Raw genomic sequence first — 19883 nt, 5'->3', positions numbered from 1 at the left:
AGCTGACAGAGAGAAACAGAGATCAGTTAGAATACTTTGGCAGGTTCACAAAGTCTCAAAGACACAATTCATCTTCCTCCCGTGTCTCTGACCTTAGACTCTGGAGACGTGGAAGTTTGATTTATGTGAGAAAATACCTTCACTCATGTCAGCTGCATTGGGGCGGATCTTGCATGTTGGATCCAGATGATCTTCTGCCAGCTCCGCTTAGATTCAGTGTCACATCGATCATCCTCATCATATCACGGTGCAGACGTTACATCTCTGATTTATTTGAACTGAAATATTTCAATTCCAAACACATCAATTAATTAATACTTTATATGATTTATTTCTAATCAAATCAACTTGAGTGCACATACAGGTAACCATGCACACAAACAAACACAGACTTGAGAAGTATAAGTTGCACAACTTGGCAACCATCTGGGATCAGGTTCCGCCTCATCAACCTGTCTCTTGCTAACAAGTTTGTCTGTTTTGGCAGATATGAGAATGAACTGTAAAAAACAGCATCTAGTTCCACTTTTACATTCACAGGTCTAAGGTTAGAGAGCTGACACTGACACCACAAGACGATTTTGGTATTTGTGCAAAGGGTGAAAGGTCAATGTGTTAAAACTGAAAAACATCAATCTACTTGTTTTAAAGGTTTTTTTAAACTCATCATGTAAACAAATTTGTTATTTAATAAAATAATAATTCAAATTAAACCAAATTAATTTTCACAAAATTGATCAAATAATGTAATGTTAAATCTAGTGATCTTTTTAAAATGGAATTTTTATGAGAGTGAATAAAATTGATTTTTGTGACACAAGAGAAATTACTAGAACATCACCAGTTTCTTCACCCATATTATTAATGTATTACATTCATTGGATCATGTTTTTGTTGTTGATTTGCAAGTTATTGGAAAAAAGGAAAAATAAAAGTTTTTAAATGCAATTTCAAAATGCAGCTACTAACATCTTTTGAATATAAACTTAAACATATCTGCTTAATGTAACTTATAACCTGTGGATGATGATAAGGGTGTGTTAAGGGCCGAAGACAATTATTTGAAACATACTAATAGCACGCAAACAGGAAATAATCTTTCAGTTTTGTGTTCGGTTTGATTTAAACTATAGTTAACTTTATTTTTTGGACTTCTGAGTAGAGAAAACTGTTGATACTTTAACTTGTTAAAATGTGTTTCAAACCGAAAGATGACATACTGTATATCACCATATGTTTTGAGCTTAAATGAATCCTTAGATTTATATTCAGCTATCTAGAAGTTTCTCTTCTTCATGATTTTAACGTTTAAATATTGAGAATACATAGGATTTAAAAAGGAATAAATACCTATTAATAATAATAAAAAAAAACATTTGGAAAAATTAACTGCAATAGTGTGTTGTGTGTCTTGGCTGTTCCGAGGTGGAAGGATCAGAGTAGGCAGTCGCAGTGTATCAGGTTCAATTACGGCGGTCGGCTATTTTTGAAAACATCTGGAGAAGCTGTGCAGCTGAAAGTCAGCCAGTCAGTGTGTGAACATGACGATCTCTCTTGCATGAGAGATAAAGACCATAAATTATCAGCACTGGTGTGTAGTTTCAAAGAACCAGACATGTGTTATATCAGCATTTATGACATACAAGCATATCCTAGATTAAGCAAATACAAATATATATATGATTCTACATTAAATATATTGATTAAAACCCACAACATTTTGTATTTACAAATCCTTCAAATTGAAAATGAACAGGCAACTTTGGTCTTTTTGTTACTTTTAAAAATGTTATTAAACTTGTCAAAATAAATGAATGGACTGACAAAATCAACAACACAAAGTAAACAGGTGCTTGAATGAAACTATGTGATGCAAAATGTTGATTTATATTTGAGGCCACTCAGCAGACACGTCAAACGTTGTTTGTACAGGTTATGGCGACACTCTATAAGACTCAGCAGGAGATGCGTTTCATTTACAAGGAGATGATTACATTACATCATCTGTGGCCATAAATATTCTGCAGCTCTGAACTCAGCTGAAAGACGAGTGCCGCGTGTGTACGTCACCTTTTATAGGTTTTATTTTTAAAACAGATCTTTACTGTTTGATCGTGGATCTTCCTTGATCGTGCAGATACAGTTTCAATTTAAACTATGACAACAAGAATCTCAGCACCACCTGGGTTTTAAGAGGATGAAACTGTTGGAATAATCTTGTGAAAATGTACATTGCTGATTGCACTTTTCATTTTCTTCACTCAAAATTCTGTCCCTCGTATTTTGTGGGGGTTATGTTCCGAAACCTGTGGCCATGTAATTTTTCAACATCCAAATCCAACGTTGAACTATTTATAAACTTTTTCCAAACTTTTAGTAACCTTCGAACATCTCACACCGATAATACTCTCTCAAAAACCTACCTTTTATTAACTGATTGATTATTTTTGACAGCAACATAGAATTCAAATATTAAATCATTGTAGTGACCAATCAGCTGTCACTAAATAGAGCAAAAAGTAGAAAGGCATCATGGGAGTTCACTGTTTAGTTGGCAAAGTTCTGTGGTTGTGCTGAAGATGATCTACTGTTCAAATTAAAAGCCTGTTTGAAACAGTTTGAAAATAATCCATTATCTTACTTACTTGTTACTTACTTTTGCACACAAAAATAAAAATTAGTGAAACAGAGTGACTAAAAAAGTTGTAAAAAAATATGTCGAAACACCGTTGTAAAGACTTTCAGATTTGCATTGGTGTTGGATCGGTATCGACTGATACTGGAGGATGGGACATGGTGTCAGACATAAAAAGGTGGTATCAAGCCTAGTTTGTAGAATTTAAAATTCTTGTTTACCTTTTCCCAAAAGATGTGGCCTGAAAGAAAGCATCTATTGTACAGAAAAACTGAGATGACAGAAGGTTCATAGCTTTGACCATTTAGTCGCCACTTAATGTATATCTCAGGATTGTCATTGAAGTGTCTTTACAGGCGTTAGTGTATTACTATCGCTCTCCTCTTCCCTCCATCTCCTTCATATTCTTTAACGATCCTTTGCTTGTTTTCTTCTCTCTCTCTTTCTGCAGTTGTGTCTTCTCGGGCTCCAACATCCAGTTCCCTCCGAGGAACCTGAGCACATGCTCTGGCTGCCCTCGTAATCTGGGCCTCGGGTCAAGAAGTGACTGGAAGAAGGAACAGGCCAGCGAAGTGAAACATGCGAACTGAGGTGCTTTCGGCAACTGAGGGTTCAGACTGGACTGTTGAGGCTCCGCCCACACGTCCAAGTCGTCGCCGGGCCTTTCAACTCTGTCGAACCATTCCAGGTATTTCAGATAAGAGAAGCAGTCACGGGTGGTCTCTGCCCACGGATGGGTGCCGGTCAGCATGGCATAGGTCAAGATTCCCAGAGCCCAGCTGTCTGTGCTTGGTTCCACTGAGGCCCAGATCCTTTTCTTGGAACCGTCTTTCATGTCACCATCATTTATGCTCGCAGAGCTGTCCCCATTCCCTCTGGCAACCTCTGCTTCTGGGGTGCAGTAGGGCGAGCTGTACCAGACCTCTGGGACCTTTGAGCCTTGAGACTTGACCTGGAAAGACACAGAAACTAAGTTAGTATTCCATATAAAATTCAGGGTTTGAACAAGAAAACCAATTACTGAATACTTGGTTTTTAAAAGACATTTCATCATCATACACTCTTATTATTTGTTATTTAACTTTTTAGTAATCATCAATCATACATTCATATTTGGTAAAAAAAAAGTGTCAAATCACCAAGTCAAATAAGTTGACTTTACCATTCTGCTAAAATATTATACGATCATATAGATAACGGCTTAATGCTAACGTTAGCTTAGTGTTAGCGTCCTGAGATTTCTCAGTTATTTTGGAAGAGATGCAGGTTATTGAAAGCAAATTTGATGCAAATACGTGTTCTGTTAGTGAGGGGAAAGTTCCTTTTTTCTAAAAAGCAACTTCAGTACTATCAAGTTACCTAAATGCTATCAATCGCTTAGTGTTGGTGATTTGTTAACCGATCACAGCTTTCAACAGCATCTGCATGTGGTAACGTTACAAAATGAACAATCTTGTTTGTTAGCGTAGTATTTCAATATATTGTATTTTCCTTCATCTCTCATGCCATACAACAGTTATTGAGGCGCGCAGAAAGAAAGTTGCAGGTTCGCTTCCAGGTTGTGGGGCGAGTTAAGTAGTGAACTTTTAGGGTGGATGCACTGTATGTATTTTAGTATGTTCTCCCTGTGTTGCGTGGGTTTACCCTGGTCCCTCCGGTTTCCTCTCACTGTCCAAAAACATACATAGGTTGATTGGGAACTTTGTATGAGTGTGTGTGTGAATAGTTGTTTGTCTTTGTGTGCCCTGGGACAGCCTGGCATCCTGTTGAGGATGTTTTCCCACGTTTTTCGCCGTCCACAGGTCGACGATTTGTTTTGAATGACTTGTTTTCCAATAGCTACTTTTAAATAACTTTTTTTAAATTTGTGAAGTTGTAAGTTTGATAATAAACTGTTTAGTTTCCTCTTTTTGTAAAAATGTAACAGTTAAAGCGGTTTCCTCACGATTTTCTAGTCAAGTCAACTCATTTGGTAGGTAGTTCCTGCTGTGATGAAGTCATATTGTATTTGTTATCCATCTGGGATGAGACAGTGGATCATCCAGAGCAACTTCACTAGTTTTCACGGCTTTTATAGAGTCATCTCGAGCAAAATATTCAGGAAGAAAGTTTCTCGCCGATAACAACCGGTAACAAAGAATACATTTTGGTCTTACGTCACGCTAATAGTACACTGACCATGCCGAAGTCTCCCAGTTTGACCCATCGACACGCCGAGTCGCACAGGAAGACGTTCTCTGGCTTGAGATCCCTGTGGACGAAGCCTAAGGAGTGCAGGTGGGTCAGGGCGCCGCACAGCTGCGACACGACCCCGTGACACACTTCCTCTTCGACGCCGACCTGAGGGGAGACGCTGAGTGAGGAGACACTCGGGGAATACTTCAGCATCACACCGTGCTTACCTCAGGGACAATGACATCATAGAGGTCACCAAAGAGGCTGGCCTGTTGAGCGAAAACGTAGTGTGACGGCGTGGAGTAGGCGATGCCCAGAGCTCTGGTGAGGGAGGGATGAGTGCAGAAAGTCAGCGAGAGGTTGTACTCTCTCAGGAAGGAGAAGATGGGGGTGGACTCTCGAGGGAAGAACTTCAGAGCCATCGGAGTACCTGGAGGAAGAACATGGCGAGCTTTTAGTTAAGAACATATAAAAGCCTGGGTTTCAAATCCATCACCTCTCTTCCGATGAACCGCCAGCATCACCTTCCCGTACGAGCCCTCGCCGAGCAGCTTCAGCACCTGGAAGTGTTCTGACGTGTCCATCGAGGTCAAAGACTGGATGGTCAGGTGGCACATCTCGTCCAGAAGCTTCGTGGAAGCCTGGACTTCCACACGGACAAGAGTGAGTTAGTGAAAACTATGTGACAAACCCCAAGGCCTGTGGGACAAATGGACCCATTTTAAATATTTCTAGTGGACAAAAAAAGTACTACTACTTAGTAAGTTCATCAAAACTACATCTAATAATGTACAGTACACACCAAATGTTTTGACACACATTCTTATACAAAACTTGTTTTATGTTTTATTTACGTAATAGATTCTCACTGAATGCATCAAAACTATGAAAGAACACATGCAGAATTATGTACTTAACAAAAAAAAAGGGTGAAATAACTGAAAACGTTCCTTCAATGTAACCCCCTTTTTTTCTGATGGCTTTCGGCTTTCTTTTGATGACCTGAAATGTTTTTTACTTCACTTCTGGTGTGCCTTAACAGAGTAATTCACTGGACTTGTTTGCCTATCGATAGGGTTGAGACTATTAGCTGCGTTGTGTGGAAGTCAAGTAGATACAACCTTATATGTCATTTCATGGAAAGAACCGATCAGATAAGGAAAGAGAAACGAGTGGCCATCATTAATTTTAACATAAGTCAGTCTAAGAAGGTTCGCCCAAACTTTTGGCCTGTACTGTATTCATCGTGATACCAACTACGGAGATATGATGTATGCTACAGTGTTCAAGAATTGAAAGGGAAACAGATCAAATTTAGTTTTCATTAGTGTTTGACCTTTTACTGAAAAATTTTTTTGTTTGACCGATTTTTACCGAAGCCTCATTCTAGCTTGAAGCAACCCTTGGAATGAATCCGGGGTGTCCTTTCAATGTAGGGTTTTAATGTTCCCTGTGTACTGTGCTAAATGGTTTTCTCTTGGGGATCTCCAGTTTCCTCCCTCAGCCCAACGACATCACTCAATTAGATGACTCTTCATTGTACATCGGTGTGATCCTCGGTACATTCAGGGCATCCTCATCAAATATCTTTGCTCAACTCTTTAGCATACATCAGATCGATTTATGACCTATTCATGAGAAAGTGTGAAAAAACAAGCACTACATTTTTAGAGTTAAATATTCAGAAAAAAACATTTCATCTCCAACATCCAGTCAAGCATCCATTCTGTACTCGACGTCTCCATTTACAAAGGTTTCTCGGGACCCAAGTGGAAATGCAACAGTTGCCATTCTGACGTCTTTGAATCCTCGAGCATTAGTGGCGTTCAAGAGCGAGATGGAGTAAGAAGAAAAACAATCAGAGGGGCAGCTGGGACGCGGAGGTGTTGACTGCTACCATAGCGATGCTGGACCAACTGATCCACGAAGATAAACAGGTCTGTTAATAGTCTCTCCAAATCCTACGAGACTCTGATAAATCTCTGTTTGGGCTGAAGGCATGCTGGTGTTTCCAGAACAGCTGGTACTTTGGCGAGGACACAATCCGAGCGTCTGATGGTCGTTACGGCTCATTAGAGGGAAACTAAAGCCGCGAACGTAAAGTACACACATGCCACGAATCCTGGACCGAGATGAACGTGTGAAGAAATGTTCTTTAAATCATTCCAACTCAGGCAGGAACGTTCCAGCGATCCATGGAAGACGCAAGGTCTTCAGGAGGGTTTAATAGAGTTTTATGAGGGAACGTATATTTATGTTAACATAAAAGGGCAACAATATTTATCAATATGTTTATTGATTAATACAATAAGCTACATAAAAGCATGGCCCATTCAGGAGGTGAAAAATGATTACTAAAAATATTTAAAAATAAATAAATATTTGATCATTGTGAAAAAAACATCTTAAAAATAAATATAAATTCATGTACATTCACATATGATGACATGTGTGATCATAATCATCAGTTACATAATCGTAAGTTAAAGGAAGCAGTAAAAAGTCAAATATAAAAAAATGTACAAAACCTACAATTTGTGCCATTCGTGTTTTTATCTCCACGAGTGACAAGATATATCTATTTAATCTCAGATAGTCTCAGCAGCAACCAGATTACCTGTATTAAAAGTGAAAATAAAGTTATTAAAATGTATAGTTATTTAGAATTGTTTGGTATCAATTAATTTAAGTTAATAAATATAACTTTTTGAATTTTTTGTACAAAAACATTTTCTTATTTTCTCTCATATTTTATTAAATCATTGACACTTATATGAGTAGTCAATAGACATCTCCTTCTTTTTTTTTAGAGAGAAAATAGAAAGAAATATCAATGTTATTAACTTCCCATCTTTATTTTTTTATTGTTCCTCACATAATTTAGTTTAATTTTCAAATATTTTCAAACTGGTTGCTTTAGAATGAGAACCATGAAACAAATTGTTTATAACATCATAAAAAGCATATAATTAAATAACCTTGAAATGTTATGGTCTTATGACTCCTGTTTTTACTTTTATCTGAATCTTTTTTTTTTTACCAATTTTTTAAATAAACTTTTGTCACAATACCTTTTTTTTAATCTTTTTTACACAAATCACTTGGAAGATTAGTGAGTGCTCTAAAAACAGAAGACCTCTGAGAAACTTCACGCTGAGATTCAAATCAGAAGAGCGTCTTCCAGGAAACTAGTGCTTCTGAAATTGAGCCATCGATTTGAATTATTAGGGCTTTTGGCTGTAAAACTACACTTGAGCGTATTTATAGAGTTGGTAGAAAGTCAACTCAAGCTATTTAAAAAACATTTTTGTTATAGAATTAAAGATCTGGTTTCCATGCGTGTCAACATGACGTTGGTTAAGAAATCTCCGCCTTTTAGTTTCAAAAGTTTGTCATGAGAACCTCCAAGTCTTGTGTCAGAGAGTCAGCACAGTATAGAGTCAACTTTCTTCTCCACCTTTACTGATTGTTAATGTCACTATTTAAGTAAGTCATGGACAGTTGGTGGCGCTACAGACAAGTGTCTAACGTTTGAACCAAAGTTCAATAACATTGTGAGCCAACAATGGAGTGAGATGATGAGGATGGAGTTAAAAACAAGAGAGAACGGAGTAAAAGTTCCAAAGAAAACAAAGAAAACTATAAAGAATATGTGTGTCATTATTAATGGCTGTTGCAACCAAAGCAAACAAACATAAATACTGTTATAAAAAACCCAAACTATTTTAATGACGCCGAGTGTGAAACTAAGTTTACCTTCTCAACTGCAGCCCGCCTGGATTAAACTATCTATAAACGTGTCATGAGAGATGGGAGAATGTTGTCAGATAATAAAACGTGAACCTTCCGAAGACTCCCATAGAATCTATTTTGAATGTTTTATCATGATATCAGACTCGAGCGTGAACTGAAGGCGACGACCATTTAACACCAACACATTCAACATTATGCAATAGTCAAGATGTGTGAGCTTTTTTGTGTGGGATCCCTCGAAATCCCCTCTATAAAAAATTATTTTCAAGAAACATAAAAACAAACATAACACATCTATGAATCATTTTATTTTTACAAATAAATAGAAGTTTTTACCATAATCTAGCTGAACTAAGTGCATGGAAGAAGTACAAATAACAACATACTCTACTTTTAAGAATCAACAGGATGTTTCTGGTCCTTGCAGGGACTCACCGTCATTTTTGCAGAGCTTCTCACTGAGCCTCAGCGGTCAAAGATTCTCGTCTGCTTCACGTACAATGATTCAGAAATCGCCTGCATCTGTTGGCTGCAGCAGAAGATCACGCTCGAGTCTCACAGGGATCAGTCGTCAGACTCGCTCCTCTCTCTGTCCCTCCCCGTTTGTGGGACCCCCAGCTCTGTGTGTGAGCCCCAATGACTTGTAAGGAAAGACGTCAGGGTTCATTAGCGTCATGATGCCATTTATATGAAGCTTTTAAATAACTTTTTTTTAAATAAATGATATAAATGCTATGGCAGAGCCTGATAATTGTTTAAAAAAAAAAGTTAAATATCATCTTTTTTTTCATTACATGGACATTTTCAGAAGTAATAGTAAGTAAGTAAGTAATTTTTATTTGTATAGCGCTTTTCCAGACCAGGGTCACAAAGCGCTTAAACAATCAAAACAATATTCAATAAAGTATATACTTTAAAGATCAAGATAAAACATACTGTCGGTGGTCCATCTTTAGAAAGCTTATTAAAGGGGAATTTACCTGTATGGCTTCTCACCGCTGCTGCTCACATTCTTTGCTATGTTAAAAACACACATTATGTCAAACTTGACTAAATAAAAAGAAACGTGAAATATTTTCAACAAAAGCAGAAACTTCCAGGTGATATTTTCTCAGTAAGAATTCATTTCTTGTTACATGTAAACTGTATACCTCATATCTAGAGTAAACAAACCATTATTATGGTCATTGCAATGTAGAATCAGAAAGTTCAGTTTGGCATGAATTTGTTTACTTTTGATCTTTACATTAACCATAAACATACAATACTGAGCCACAAAGAAGAATAAAAAAATAAAAAATGTAAATCACTATAGATCACTGGAATCTTTGGCAAAAGCAAAAATAAATAGATAAATGAAACTATTTATTTTTCGAATTGAAATACTAATGAATAATACTAATGAAATTACAAAAAATGTTCATGTTAGAAGTATTACTTTTGAACTTATGAACGTAGGTACTGTAGTTCTGTGATCGTCCTCCTTTTATTTGAGCTTCAATGGCTTTTGTAGACTTGAAGGATGTGACGAATACGAAATAAATAGATATAATGAGACAGAAAACTTTTGAGGTTTGAAAAGTGACTTCAGGTTAAAGAGGAATAACAGAGGACGGTCGACTTACATCAACCTGCAGGTTTTGACTCAAACAATATTGAGTCGTCCGCACTAGAAAAACACGGCCAGCGGTCGTTTTCACCTGTCACTCACAGGAGCTGTTTTGGGGTCACAGTCTCAGCTGCTGCCAGAGACGGATGAGTCTGAAGTCTGAAGAATGTTGGACCATGTGAGATCATCTGTCTGTCCTCACATGTCAACACAGATATTACGTAAGACCTTTAGTGTGTGTAACTGTATCATGTCTGTAGCTCAGGTTCTCCTGCGTATACTGCTGTTTGCATTTCTGTCCTGCTTTTATAACACGGTGACATGTTATAAACATGAGCAGCATGTGAGCTGCCGGAGTCCTGATGGTCCTGGAACATATTCAATTAAGGTCCTGGAGGCAGAGTGAAGGTCTTCACGGGATCTGGGGTCGTCGGCATGGACAGTTGCTCCTCATGATCACATGCTTCACAGCAAGGTTTGCAGCTTCTTTCATGACTAGAGTGGGGTTTCCTCAGGGTGCTCCGGTTTCCTCCCAAAATCATCGTAAGATGAAAGACTTCACGCAATATTAGATCTCAACTTCCACTTTAAAATTCATCACATAAAAATATCTGCTATAAATAATGGAATTAAACTGCACGACTGATAGTTGTTGATATATTTCTACCTAAAAAAAAAGTTCAAGTTATGGTAGGTTGGATCTGTTGAACTTCTCTTCTTGTTTTAGCAAAAAGCTGCAGTTCAGCGAGTGTCCACTTGAGGCGGGCCACAAAATGAACGGTATTCACACTTACATGAAGCCAAAACACAGACTCTGACACAATACATTTTTAAAATATTTTTAATCTTAAACACTCTTTTTTAACATCAACAAACACTGCATGGCCTTGATTTGTATGTAAACATTACCATATTGATCCTATTAATGAGTTTCCCTAAAATGACCTTATAAGGTGTGTGACTGACTTGATCAACAAGTGAGTATCAATCATCATGGCCTCGACTAAGGGCTTTGGTTTCATCACCCTATCATAGGTCATCCCGACCCAAACCCCGCCCCTTTTGACCTTTATATGATCTATAATCTTGACCAATGTCTGGCTAAAAATCAACATGGCCAACCCCATGAATTGACTTGAATAACATCACAATAATCTCCTGCCAATCTGTGTCATTCAATCTATTGGAATAAACAGGCAGGTTCTGTAACAATACTGCCACCTATCGTTCAACTGAGCGCATTGCTATTATTTGATGTTTAATAAATAAGTAAGTAAGTCATTTACATTTATAGAGCGCTTCTCCAGACCAGGGTCACAAAGCGCTTAAACAATCAAAAGAATACGCAATAAATATATACTTAAAAGGTCAAGATAACACCAGTAATAGTTATTTGTAAAGTGTCTTATACATAGAAATGTAATTATATACTGTATATTTTTTTTAAACGGAGGTTCTGTGCTGTTTAGAGTGATTTTTTTTTAAATTATGAGAGAGTTTTATTGCATCACACAAATTTGAGAGTATTTAACTTTTTTTTTTAACATTTCCATTTAAACAAATACGTACAAACAACAACTATTATAAAAATGTGTAAAAAACCCCCCAAAAACATGAACAGTAAGTGTATTTTAATTGACTAGAGTCATGCTATGTCACAATGACACGCTCCACTTGTCTTGACCTCTGACTTCAGAGGTGAAGGATGGTGTAGGTTCTTGAAAAGAGACAAGAGGAAGTGATGGAGAGGAGAAGAAGAAAGGAAAATATTCAACCATCCTGAGGAAACCGACTTGCTACACTAATGCTCAAAAACGTATGTTATATACTTGTGATTTCTCAGCTAAATATATTTGACCTGTAATGTGTGCATTACCCCCAAAAATGTTTTTCATTTAACTCTTAAATTGAACTATTTAAACCAGTGAAATGAGTCTTACTTATTAGTCTTTCTCACTAGCTTTAATCTACAAATAAGTGGCACACATTGTTTCCTTGACAAACACACACTGGATCAACAGTTTAAGATGAAATCTCTTTTATTCAGGTTGTACAGAACCAAAACTCTCTCGTACCATAAATAGCAAAAGTTTAAACATTTTAGCGACTGACCTTAAAACTCATACATTATTATATAAATATCTAAATAGAAAATACGGTGAGATGCCTGCATCTCTTAATAACACTGTTGTAAAAACAAAATAAATAAACGTCTACGTGAATATTAAAAAAAACAGATGTATACAAAAATACTTCTTGTTGTAACTCTCGAGGCACAGTGGATGTAAACGTCAACAAAAACATGTCTAAGCCTCGGTGAAAGTAAACAAAATGACCTATGTGTGAGGTTCTTCTCTGGTCTCAGTGGATGTTCAGGTGGACTCGGTTCTCATCTGGGGCAGCGAGACGATTTCTGCAAGACTCTGAACACTCGTTTGGAGTATCGACAGAAAATCTTCAGCCGCTCGGAGATCTCGATGGAGAACTTGAGAACGTCGAAGGCTGTGGAGACCACCGGTAAGGATGGGTATGAAGTCACAGGGAGGTTAACGTTCAGCTGTGGATGGAGAAGTTAATATTTACTCACACGTAAGATTCACTTTTACAAACACACAGTCCTTATGATGCTAATATTACACATGTGTGGGTCTTTGTGTGTGTGCATGTGTGAATCATGCATGTATCTATATTTGTTTTCTAAAAACACCAATGATATAACATTAGAAATGTTGTTGTGATGAAAAAAATCTACGTAGAATTTGCAGTTTATTCACTTTGATATCAAACTCAATAAAATATATTTTTATTGCATATTTTCCTTTATTTATTCTGCCTGTTGTTGCAATAAATTAGAATATTATATTAGATCAATTTTTGCATCTGATTCCTTTTTCTTTCATCAAAAACGTAATTATTATTATTATTATATAATAATAAATGATAATAAAACATTTTATTTGTAAAAAAAAAAAAAATCAATTATATATGCATTGATTCATTGATCCTTGCTTTAACATTTAAATGCTATAAATATTCTAAAATAATAATGAAATAAAATAATAAAACAAATTTGATGAAAGGAAAAAACTGCAAATCAAATTATAGTAAGTAAAAATATGTTTATTTTAAAAATGCGATTATACTATAATACTTAACAACACGAATAATAATTTAAATAATAATTTATTTAATCAGGTGTAATGAAGTCCAGAAGACATTTAAAATCTCTTGAAGACAATAAAAACTATTTTACAAGCTAGTACATTTGTTTCAGAGATTTAAAGTGTGTTTTTTTAAAAAATTCTCAGCCATTCTAATTCAATCATCTGCGAGTCTGCATGGTTACTAATGATTATTGAATGTAGTGGAGAGAAGGAGGAGCTCATGAGCTCACCGGCTGTAACGCAGAGGTCAAGAGGCCAGAGAGTCTGTGCAAGTGACCACTGGCGTCCTCTGCTGCCCCTGCTGGCAAACTGTTGTTTTCCTTGGCGGTCGTCAGCCAATCAACATGCAACTTAAAACTGTGAGCGTCGACAAACATCCGAGACAGAGACTCGTTCATCTGTGGAGGGTGAAGAAGTTAGTTTGAGCAAGAACCGTGTGAGTCAAAACTTTACCTTGATGGTTCTGAAGTGACCCGCGTCGTATTGCATGTGAGGAAGAGACTCCAGATGATTCTCCTCTGAGGTCAAATGACGCAGTTCCTCGTCCGACTGCAACAAAGTTCAGGATTATTGCACGTCCTCGTCTCAGAGACTGTGGTCCAGATGGATCTCTCACCAGGCCGTGCAGCTGCTCGGACATGTTGACCAGGGTGTCCAACTGGTGGACGGCCGGCCGGAAGACGGCACAGAGCAAGACGGGACGGGAACAGGTGCGGTCCAGCAGCTCAGCCAGAAGCAGCAGAAGAAACAAGGTGGAGTCAAGGTCAACTGAGGAGAGAAGAGAAGAACCTTCACTCACAAAAACATTCAGACCAAAACAGTTAGACTCCCCTATGAGCCACAAAATACAATGAAGCTGGTATTTGATTGCTTATGATATCATTTTCAAGAAATATCCAAGGGATACCACAAACATATTTGTTTCCAAGGCTTCGGGTCACCTTGACCCAGAGATAACGCAAGGGATACTACAAACACATTAGTTTCCAAGGCTTTGGGTCACCTTGACCCAGAGATAATGTAAGGGATACCAAAAAAACATTTGTTTCCAAGGCTTAGGGTCACCTTGACCCAGAGATAACACAAGGGATACCAGAAACACATTTGTTTCCAAGGCTTAGGGTCACCTTGACCCAGAGATAAGACAAGGGATACCAGAAACACATTTGTTTCCAAGGTTTAGGGTCACCTTGACCCAGAGATAACACAAGGGATACCACAAACACAATTGTTTCCAAGGCTTCGGGTCACCTTGAAGCAGCGATAACACAAGGGATACCAGAAACACATTTGTTTCCAAGGCTTAGGGTCACCTTGACCCAGAGATAACACAAGGGATACCACAAACACATTTGTTTCCAAGGCTTAGGGTCACCTTGACCCAGAGATAACACAAGGGATACCAGAAACACATTTGTTTCCAAGGCTTAGGATCACTTTGAAGCAGAGACAACACAAGGGATACCAAAAACACATTTGTTTCCAAGCTTTAGGGTCACCTTGAACCAGAGATAACACAAGCGATACCACAAATACATTTGTTTCCAAGCTTTAGGGTCACCTTGACCCAGAGATAACACAAGGGATACCACAAACACATTTGGTTTCAAAGCTTCGGGTCACCTTGACACAGTGCTAACTCAAGGGATACTACAAACACATTTGTTTCCAAGGCTTGACCCAGAGATAACACAAGGGATACCACAAACACATTTGTTTTCAAGGCTTCGGGTCACCTTGACCCAGAGATAACACAAGGGATACCAGAAACACATTTGTTTCCAAGGCTTAGGGTCACCTTGACCCAGAGATAACACAAGGGTAAAATATTTATTTAAAATAAATTTAATTCAGAAATATGATATAGAACATTGTATTTCTAAAAGTATTTGCCCAGAAATGGAAAGATTAAATATAAATAATGGAAGAAAAACTCAAACAAAGATCTTGAATTACTTGAATAAGATAAATAATAATATCCTTCACCATCAGAAACGTTCATAGAAGACCATCAAGGCTGCGTCTGCCCCCGGCTGTACCTTCTCATGAAACACTTACGGTCGTGTCTTTAGCTCTCTGCTGCCGTGAGGTCAGGCCACAGGAATTTCAAATATGCTGCCAGTTTCCCCCGGAACGTCTACGCCATGATGTCATCACGCCCACACCCGGCGCCGGCGCTTTCTCAAAAGCTCCCCGGACGCCTTCAGAAGTGCGTCGCCGCGGCCCGGGCTGATGTGATTCAGGTCAGACAAAGGTCGCGCCTCAAATCAGCATCAAAGGGGTTTTTGGGAAGCCGTACGTGGTGATGCATCGGGGGCCACAGTCTCATTGAACTTAACTGTTCCCTCATCAGTTCGACTCTACCTGGACCAGTATGGTTTTTAAGTATGGTCTCTGTGGCTCGTCTGATCTGGACCTCCTTAATGTTTTCATGTCCTAATATGAAGACATTATTACTAATGAAAAAATGTTCATGCTGTAAATCTAATAAAAAAAAGAACCGAACGGAAATATCTCAATAGACATTGAGTATTACGCAGACCTCTGCCAAGCAGCTCATTACATTGTTACAGCAGCATGACCCTACATTTATTTGGAGATAAGGAGCTCCGTCATTCGGGAGGGACTCAAAGCAGTACCACTGATTCTCCACAGTTCAGGAGGACATGGTACTTTTTAAGTCTTCTGCTTGACCTTGGAACCTCTTCTTCCAAAAGGGCTGAAGGAGGAAAGTCTCGCTCACTTGAACCTGAACGTAAGAATTTAATTTGATGCCTTTTTTATCATTTGAAATCATCATTGAGAGAATCGACATCAGGTTGTTGAACCGTTTTCGAAACTCGTTTTGAGAAGATAGTCCAGAGACCCACCAACATTTTTTTGAGAAATTTTGAAAATGTACATGTATATACAAATAATGTAATTATTATTTTATTTTTAATACATTTAAAAGATAACAGAGACCTTGTCAAAGAAGGTGACTCAGATATGTCCTGAGATTCAAACGTCCTGATCCACCAGTGATGACCAGAAATGGGACTATGATGCCTGTGAATGACGTTGGGATCCTTAAAAATATTTTCTGTGGACTGAAACTATATTTTCAATCATGAGGTTTTGAACCACGGACCAGTTTGATGTCAACATCGCTTTCATCATAACGGCCGGTCATGCCAGTAAAAGTTGCATCTCTACTTAACGCTGACTGAGCAGATACTTGGCTGCTTTCCCTGCAACAAGATGATCACACACAGGGTTTGTTTTTCACTCTTTTTTCTCTAGTTTACCGGTTTATTATTTCAACTTGACCAATATATATATATATATATACTCATTTTCAAACAGAAACACTCTACATAAAGTATTAAACTAGAAAAATCTACATTAAGTAACGAGAAATGAGTAAAATACTAATGATAATAAACATAAAACTACTCAACAATCTAAGCTACTTCGATGTAAACAAAGGAGAAATGTGTAGTAAATATATTACAGATGTGTAATGACTCAAATACTCATGACCAGAAGTCGAGCTCAGCAAACGCAGTGCTAATGGTTTCAGCAGAAGACTCTCACACTGAGTCACTCGTGACCCGCTTCCATGCTCCGGTGCTGACTGCGGTGCTGAGCTACTTTCTGGACGGCTGCCGGGACGGGAAGCTGTTTGATGCGGTCCAGGACTCTCACCGTCGACCCGCTTCTGTTGCTCACAGCTTCCGTCAGTCGAGTGCTGACACGACAGGAAGTTTGGGTTTTCAAGTGCAAGCAGAAGCTGCTTCATCTAATTGAAGATCTGAGTCTGTGGTTCTGGTGCCAATTCCCCCGACTTATCCTGAGTAATCCGTGTTAACTATTTTAACACAGGTCCTGGATCTGTGCCCGTCCAGCTCCTGGTGACCAACGGTTACCAAGATGAGCAAGATGGAGACGTTTGTACCACCGAGACCTCCACAAGATCATTATCTACTCAACAACGTCCAATCCCTTATAATAACCAGGAGGTCGCGGGTTCAAACCCCGCACACGTCCAGCCTTGCCCATCGACGAATGTTGACGTGTCAATCAAATCGAGTGTTTTTCCCTCTCATGACGTCATCACAGTCGAACGAGGACGCTGTGACATCACAGCAGGAAGTGAAAGCTCAGGCTTCAGTGACGGGAATCCGGCTGGGATTGATCATGCCTTGTTTTTGTTTCTCTCTTTCTCTCTCTCGCTCTCGCTCTCTCTCTCTCTCTCTCTCTCTCTCTCTCTCTCTCTCTCTCTCTCTCTCTCTCTCTCCCTCTCCCCGATGATGTCATGCCAGACACCCGACCCTGAGAGGGAGGGTTGAGGTCAGCACCGTCTGGAGGTGTGTCGGCTGGAGCAGCAGCATCAATAATACAAGACAAACCTCCACCGACCAGCTCCATCGGAACCGTGGAATACTTTATTTATTAGTTTATTTTATTTAACTTTGCATCTCTTTTACAGATTCCACCGCTCGTGTTTCCACAGATGAACTCACTGAAACATTGATTCTTTTTTTTGTGGCACATACTTCTAATAAATCTAAGTGTACGTATAACGGTATTTAAACATTTAAAGCCTTATTTAATGGATGAACTAGATTAGTTTTGATAATATATTTTATCTTTTATCTTCCTGTTCCAGCTGCTTCCCTTGGGCAGGAACTCTTTCTACATCACTATTGATTAACTTCATGTTTTAATTTAATTTAACTAAATTTAATATATATATATTTTTAATTAGTCATCACTTAATTGAATTTACCTCTTTTTATTTAATTTGTATTATTGTTTATTATATATATTCTGCCACCACCACAAATTCCTGTATTGTTTTTACAACACTAGTAAAAGAAAAAGATTCTGATGATTAAAAAAAACATCAATTAACTAAAGTAGTTTAATCAAAAAAACACCCTCTCAACCCAAAAAGGATACCCTCTCTTATAAGTGTCAACTCAACATTTTCACAGACTTATATTCATTTTTTAAGTCGTTTTTGTCTTTAGAAATCACACATCATCATCATTTTTTAAGTACTTGAATAAACCTGAAAACTGAAACTGCTCAAAAGTTGTGTCATTTTTTCAAACTATGCGGTTAAAAATGAACAAAAAAAAAAAGGTTTTGTATTTTAATTGGAGGCACTTGTTCCTCTTTCAATTGTAATGGACTTTTGACACCAGGGTGAGTCACCACTTAGACTGTGAGTGTGCAGATTAAGTTACAGTAGAAAATGATGACATCGTTGCACTTTCTTCTGGATTACTACCAGGACCGCTTCTGATGTAAGTGATAGAAACAACAGCCCAGCACTCACGTGTATCCAAATAAACACAAATATACACATTTATTTTCTTAAGAATCACTATATATTCAACTATACTTCTACTTACAAAACGTTGCATCAGCATGTGACTACAACATCTCAAGGTTTTTTTTTTACCCAGAACAACATGATAAGATCCCATTTCAAGGACCAAAAATCCCCCTGTTTTTGAACTTCTTGTTTTAGCTTTTCATGCAAAAGTGAAACGCTGACGTAAACACAAACTATTTTCTTGACCGGACTGGATGGATAACTGTCGGATGATGACTTGTGTGCAGGACAACAGAGGTCAGTTATTCTTAATGCTCCTGATTCAACGCTTATTGTGAATAAAACACACACTTACTCACAGTTTAAGTGACCACAAGTGGCTGAGAAAGTGACAACCACGTGGAGAGAGACCCCCCTCACACACACACACACACACACACACACACACACACACACACACACACACACACACACACCCTCGTTCTTCCCCGCTCACAGACACTCACAGAAGAAAAATGTTTTCAAACTTACATTTCATCGTTGGGATTCTTCAGTAAACAAAACTCCTCCACCAGGGTCCAGCATGAGCGTGAGAGTGTGTGTGTGTGTGTTTCTGGACAAATGTAAAAGTTCCCCTTTATAGTGCAGAGGATGACACATCACCTGAGTCATCAGCCGTCGTCCCCATTCAAACATTTGCTCTCACACAAACACACTCTCACATCCACACACACACACCTCCTCATCTGCAACAACTTCTGAACAAAATCCAAACTGTATTCTGCTGAGGAAGGAGAGTGAATCATGGATATTCAAATAGGGGGGAGAAAAAAAAACATTGAGCAACAACTTTCTTGTGATCACAATTTCATCATCAGTTTCCTGCTGAGGATCAAGTTTTACTGTCACACGATGCCGTTGCTCTCACTTTTAATCCAGTTAAAAACAACATGTCAATATGAAGTCAAATAGACGTTTGAAGAGGAGACTCCTCAGTGAACGCTCAGCATCAGGAGGAAGAGAAATTGACAAACTGCAGAGTTTGGGTGGAAGTGTGTGACAGAGATTACATCTGTGGACGTTGTTGAAGAGTTTCCTAGAAGCAACATGTTTCCTGCGAATTTCAGAGTTCTCTTTTCAGCGCACTTGGAGGGTGAGGACACACACACACATTGGCAGACACACACACACTCTCATAGTAGGTCAGATGAAACAAGGAAA

At 38.3% G+C, this 19883-nt stretch overlaps 2 protein-coding genes across 2 annotated transcripts; both read right to left on the bottom strand.

The window, feature by feature from the left end:
• Window positions 1-1759: 1759 nt before the first annotated feature.
• LOC148083928 (serine/threonine-protein kinase SBK1-like) lies at window positions 1760-9046 on the bottom strand. Its single transcript, XM_087785841.1, has 5 exons — window positions 8999-9046; window positions 5307-5451; window positions 5038-5240; window positions 4814-4975; window positions 1760-3587 (listed from the first exon to the last, which is right to left on the bottom strand). The coding sequence occupies exons 1-5, from the start codon at window positions 9002-9004 to the stop codon at window positions 3006-3008; spliced, it is 1098 nt and encodes a 365-aa protein (XP_087641967.1). The 5' UTR covers window positions 9005-9046; the 3' UTR covers window positions 1760-3005.
• Window positions 9047-12353: 3307 nt separating this feature from the next.
• Window positions 12354-19235, bottom strand: LOC148083927 (uncharacterized). Its single transcript, XM_087787172.1, has 5 exons — window positions 19194-19235; window positions 13953-14104; window positions 13790-13885; window positions 13567-13734; window positions 12354-12729 (listed from the first exon to the last, which is right to left on the bottom strand). The coding sequence occupies exons 1-5, from the start codon at window positions 19198-19200 to the stop codon at window positions 12562-12564; spliced, it is 591 nt and encodes a 196-aa protein (XP_087643298.1). The 5' UTR covers window positions 19201-19235; the 3' UTR covers window positions 12354-12561.
• Between the last annotated feature and the right edge of the window lie 648 nt (window positions 19236-19883).

The sequence above is a fragment of the Callionymus lyra genome, chromosome 3, assembly GCF_982586985.1.
Source record: "Callionymus lyra chromosome 3, fCalLyr1.hap1.1, whole genome shotgun sequence".
In the NCBI taxonomy this organism is placed as follows: Eukaryota; Metazoa; Chordata; class Actinopteri; order Syngnathiformes; family Callionymidae; genus Callionymus; species Callionymus lyra.
This window is presented reverse-complemented; position numbering and strand designations above follow the sequence as displayed.

Coding starts and splice junctions, on each gene's coding strand:
- LOC148083927 (XM_087787172.1), bottom strand. Junction 13,886..13,952: donor CCGAGCAGCTGCACGGCCTG/GTGAGAGATCCA, acceptor ACTTTGTTGCAG/TCGGACGAGGAACTGCGTCA. Junction 12,730..13,566: donor TGACCTCTGCGTTACAGCCG/GTGAGCTCATGA, acceptor CTCCATCCACAG/CTGAACGTTAACCTCCCTGT.
- LOC148083928 (XM_087785841.1), bottom strand. Junction 5,241..5,306: donor GGCGGTTCATCGGAAGAGAG/GTGATGGATTTG, acceptor TTCTTCCTCCAG/GTACTCCGATGGCTCTGAAG. Junction 4,976..5,037: donor ATGATGTCATTGTCCCTGAG/GTAAGCACGGTG, acceptor GTCTCCCCTCAG/GTCGGCGTCGAAGAGGAAGT.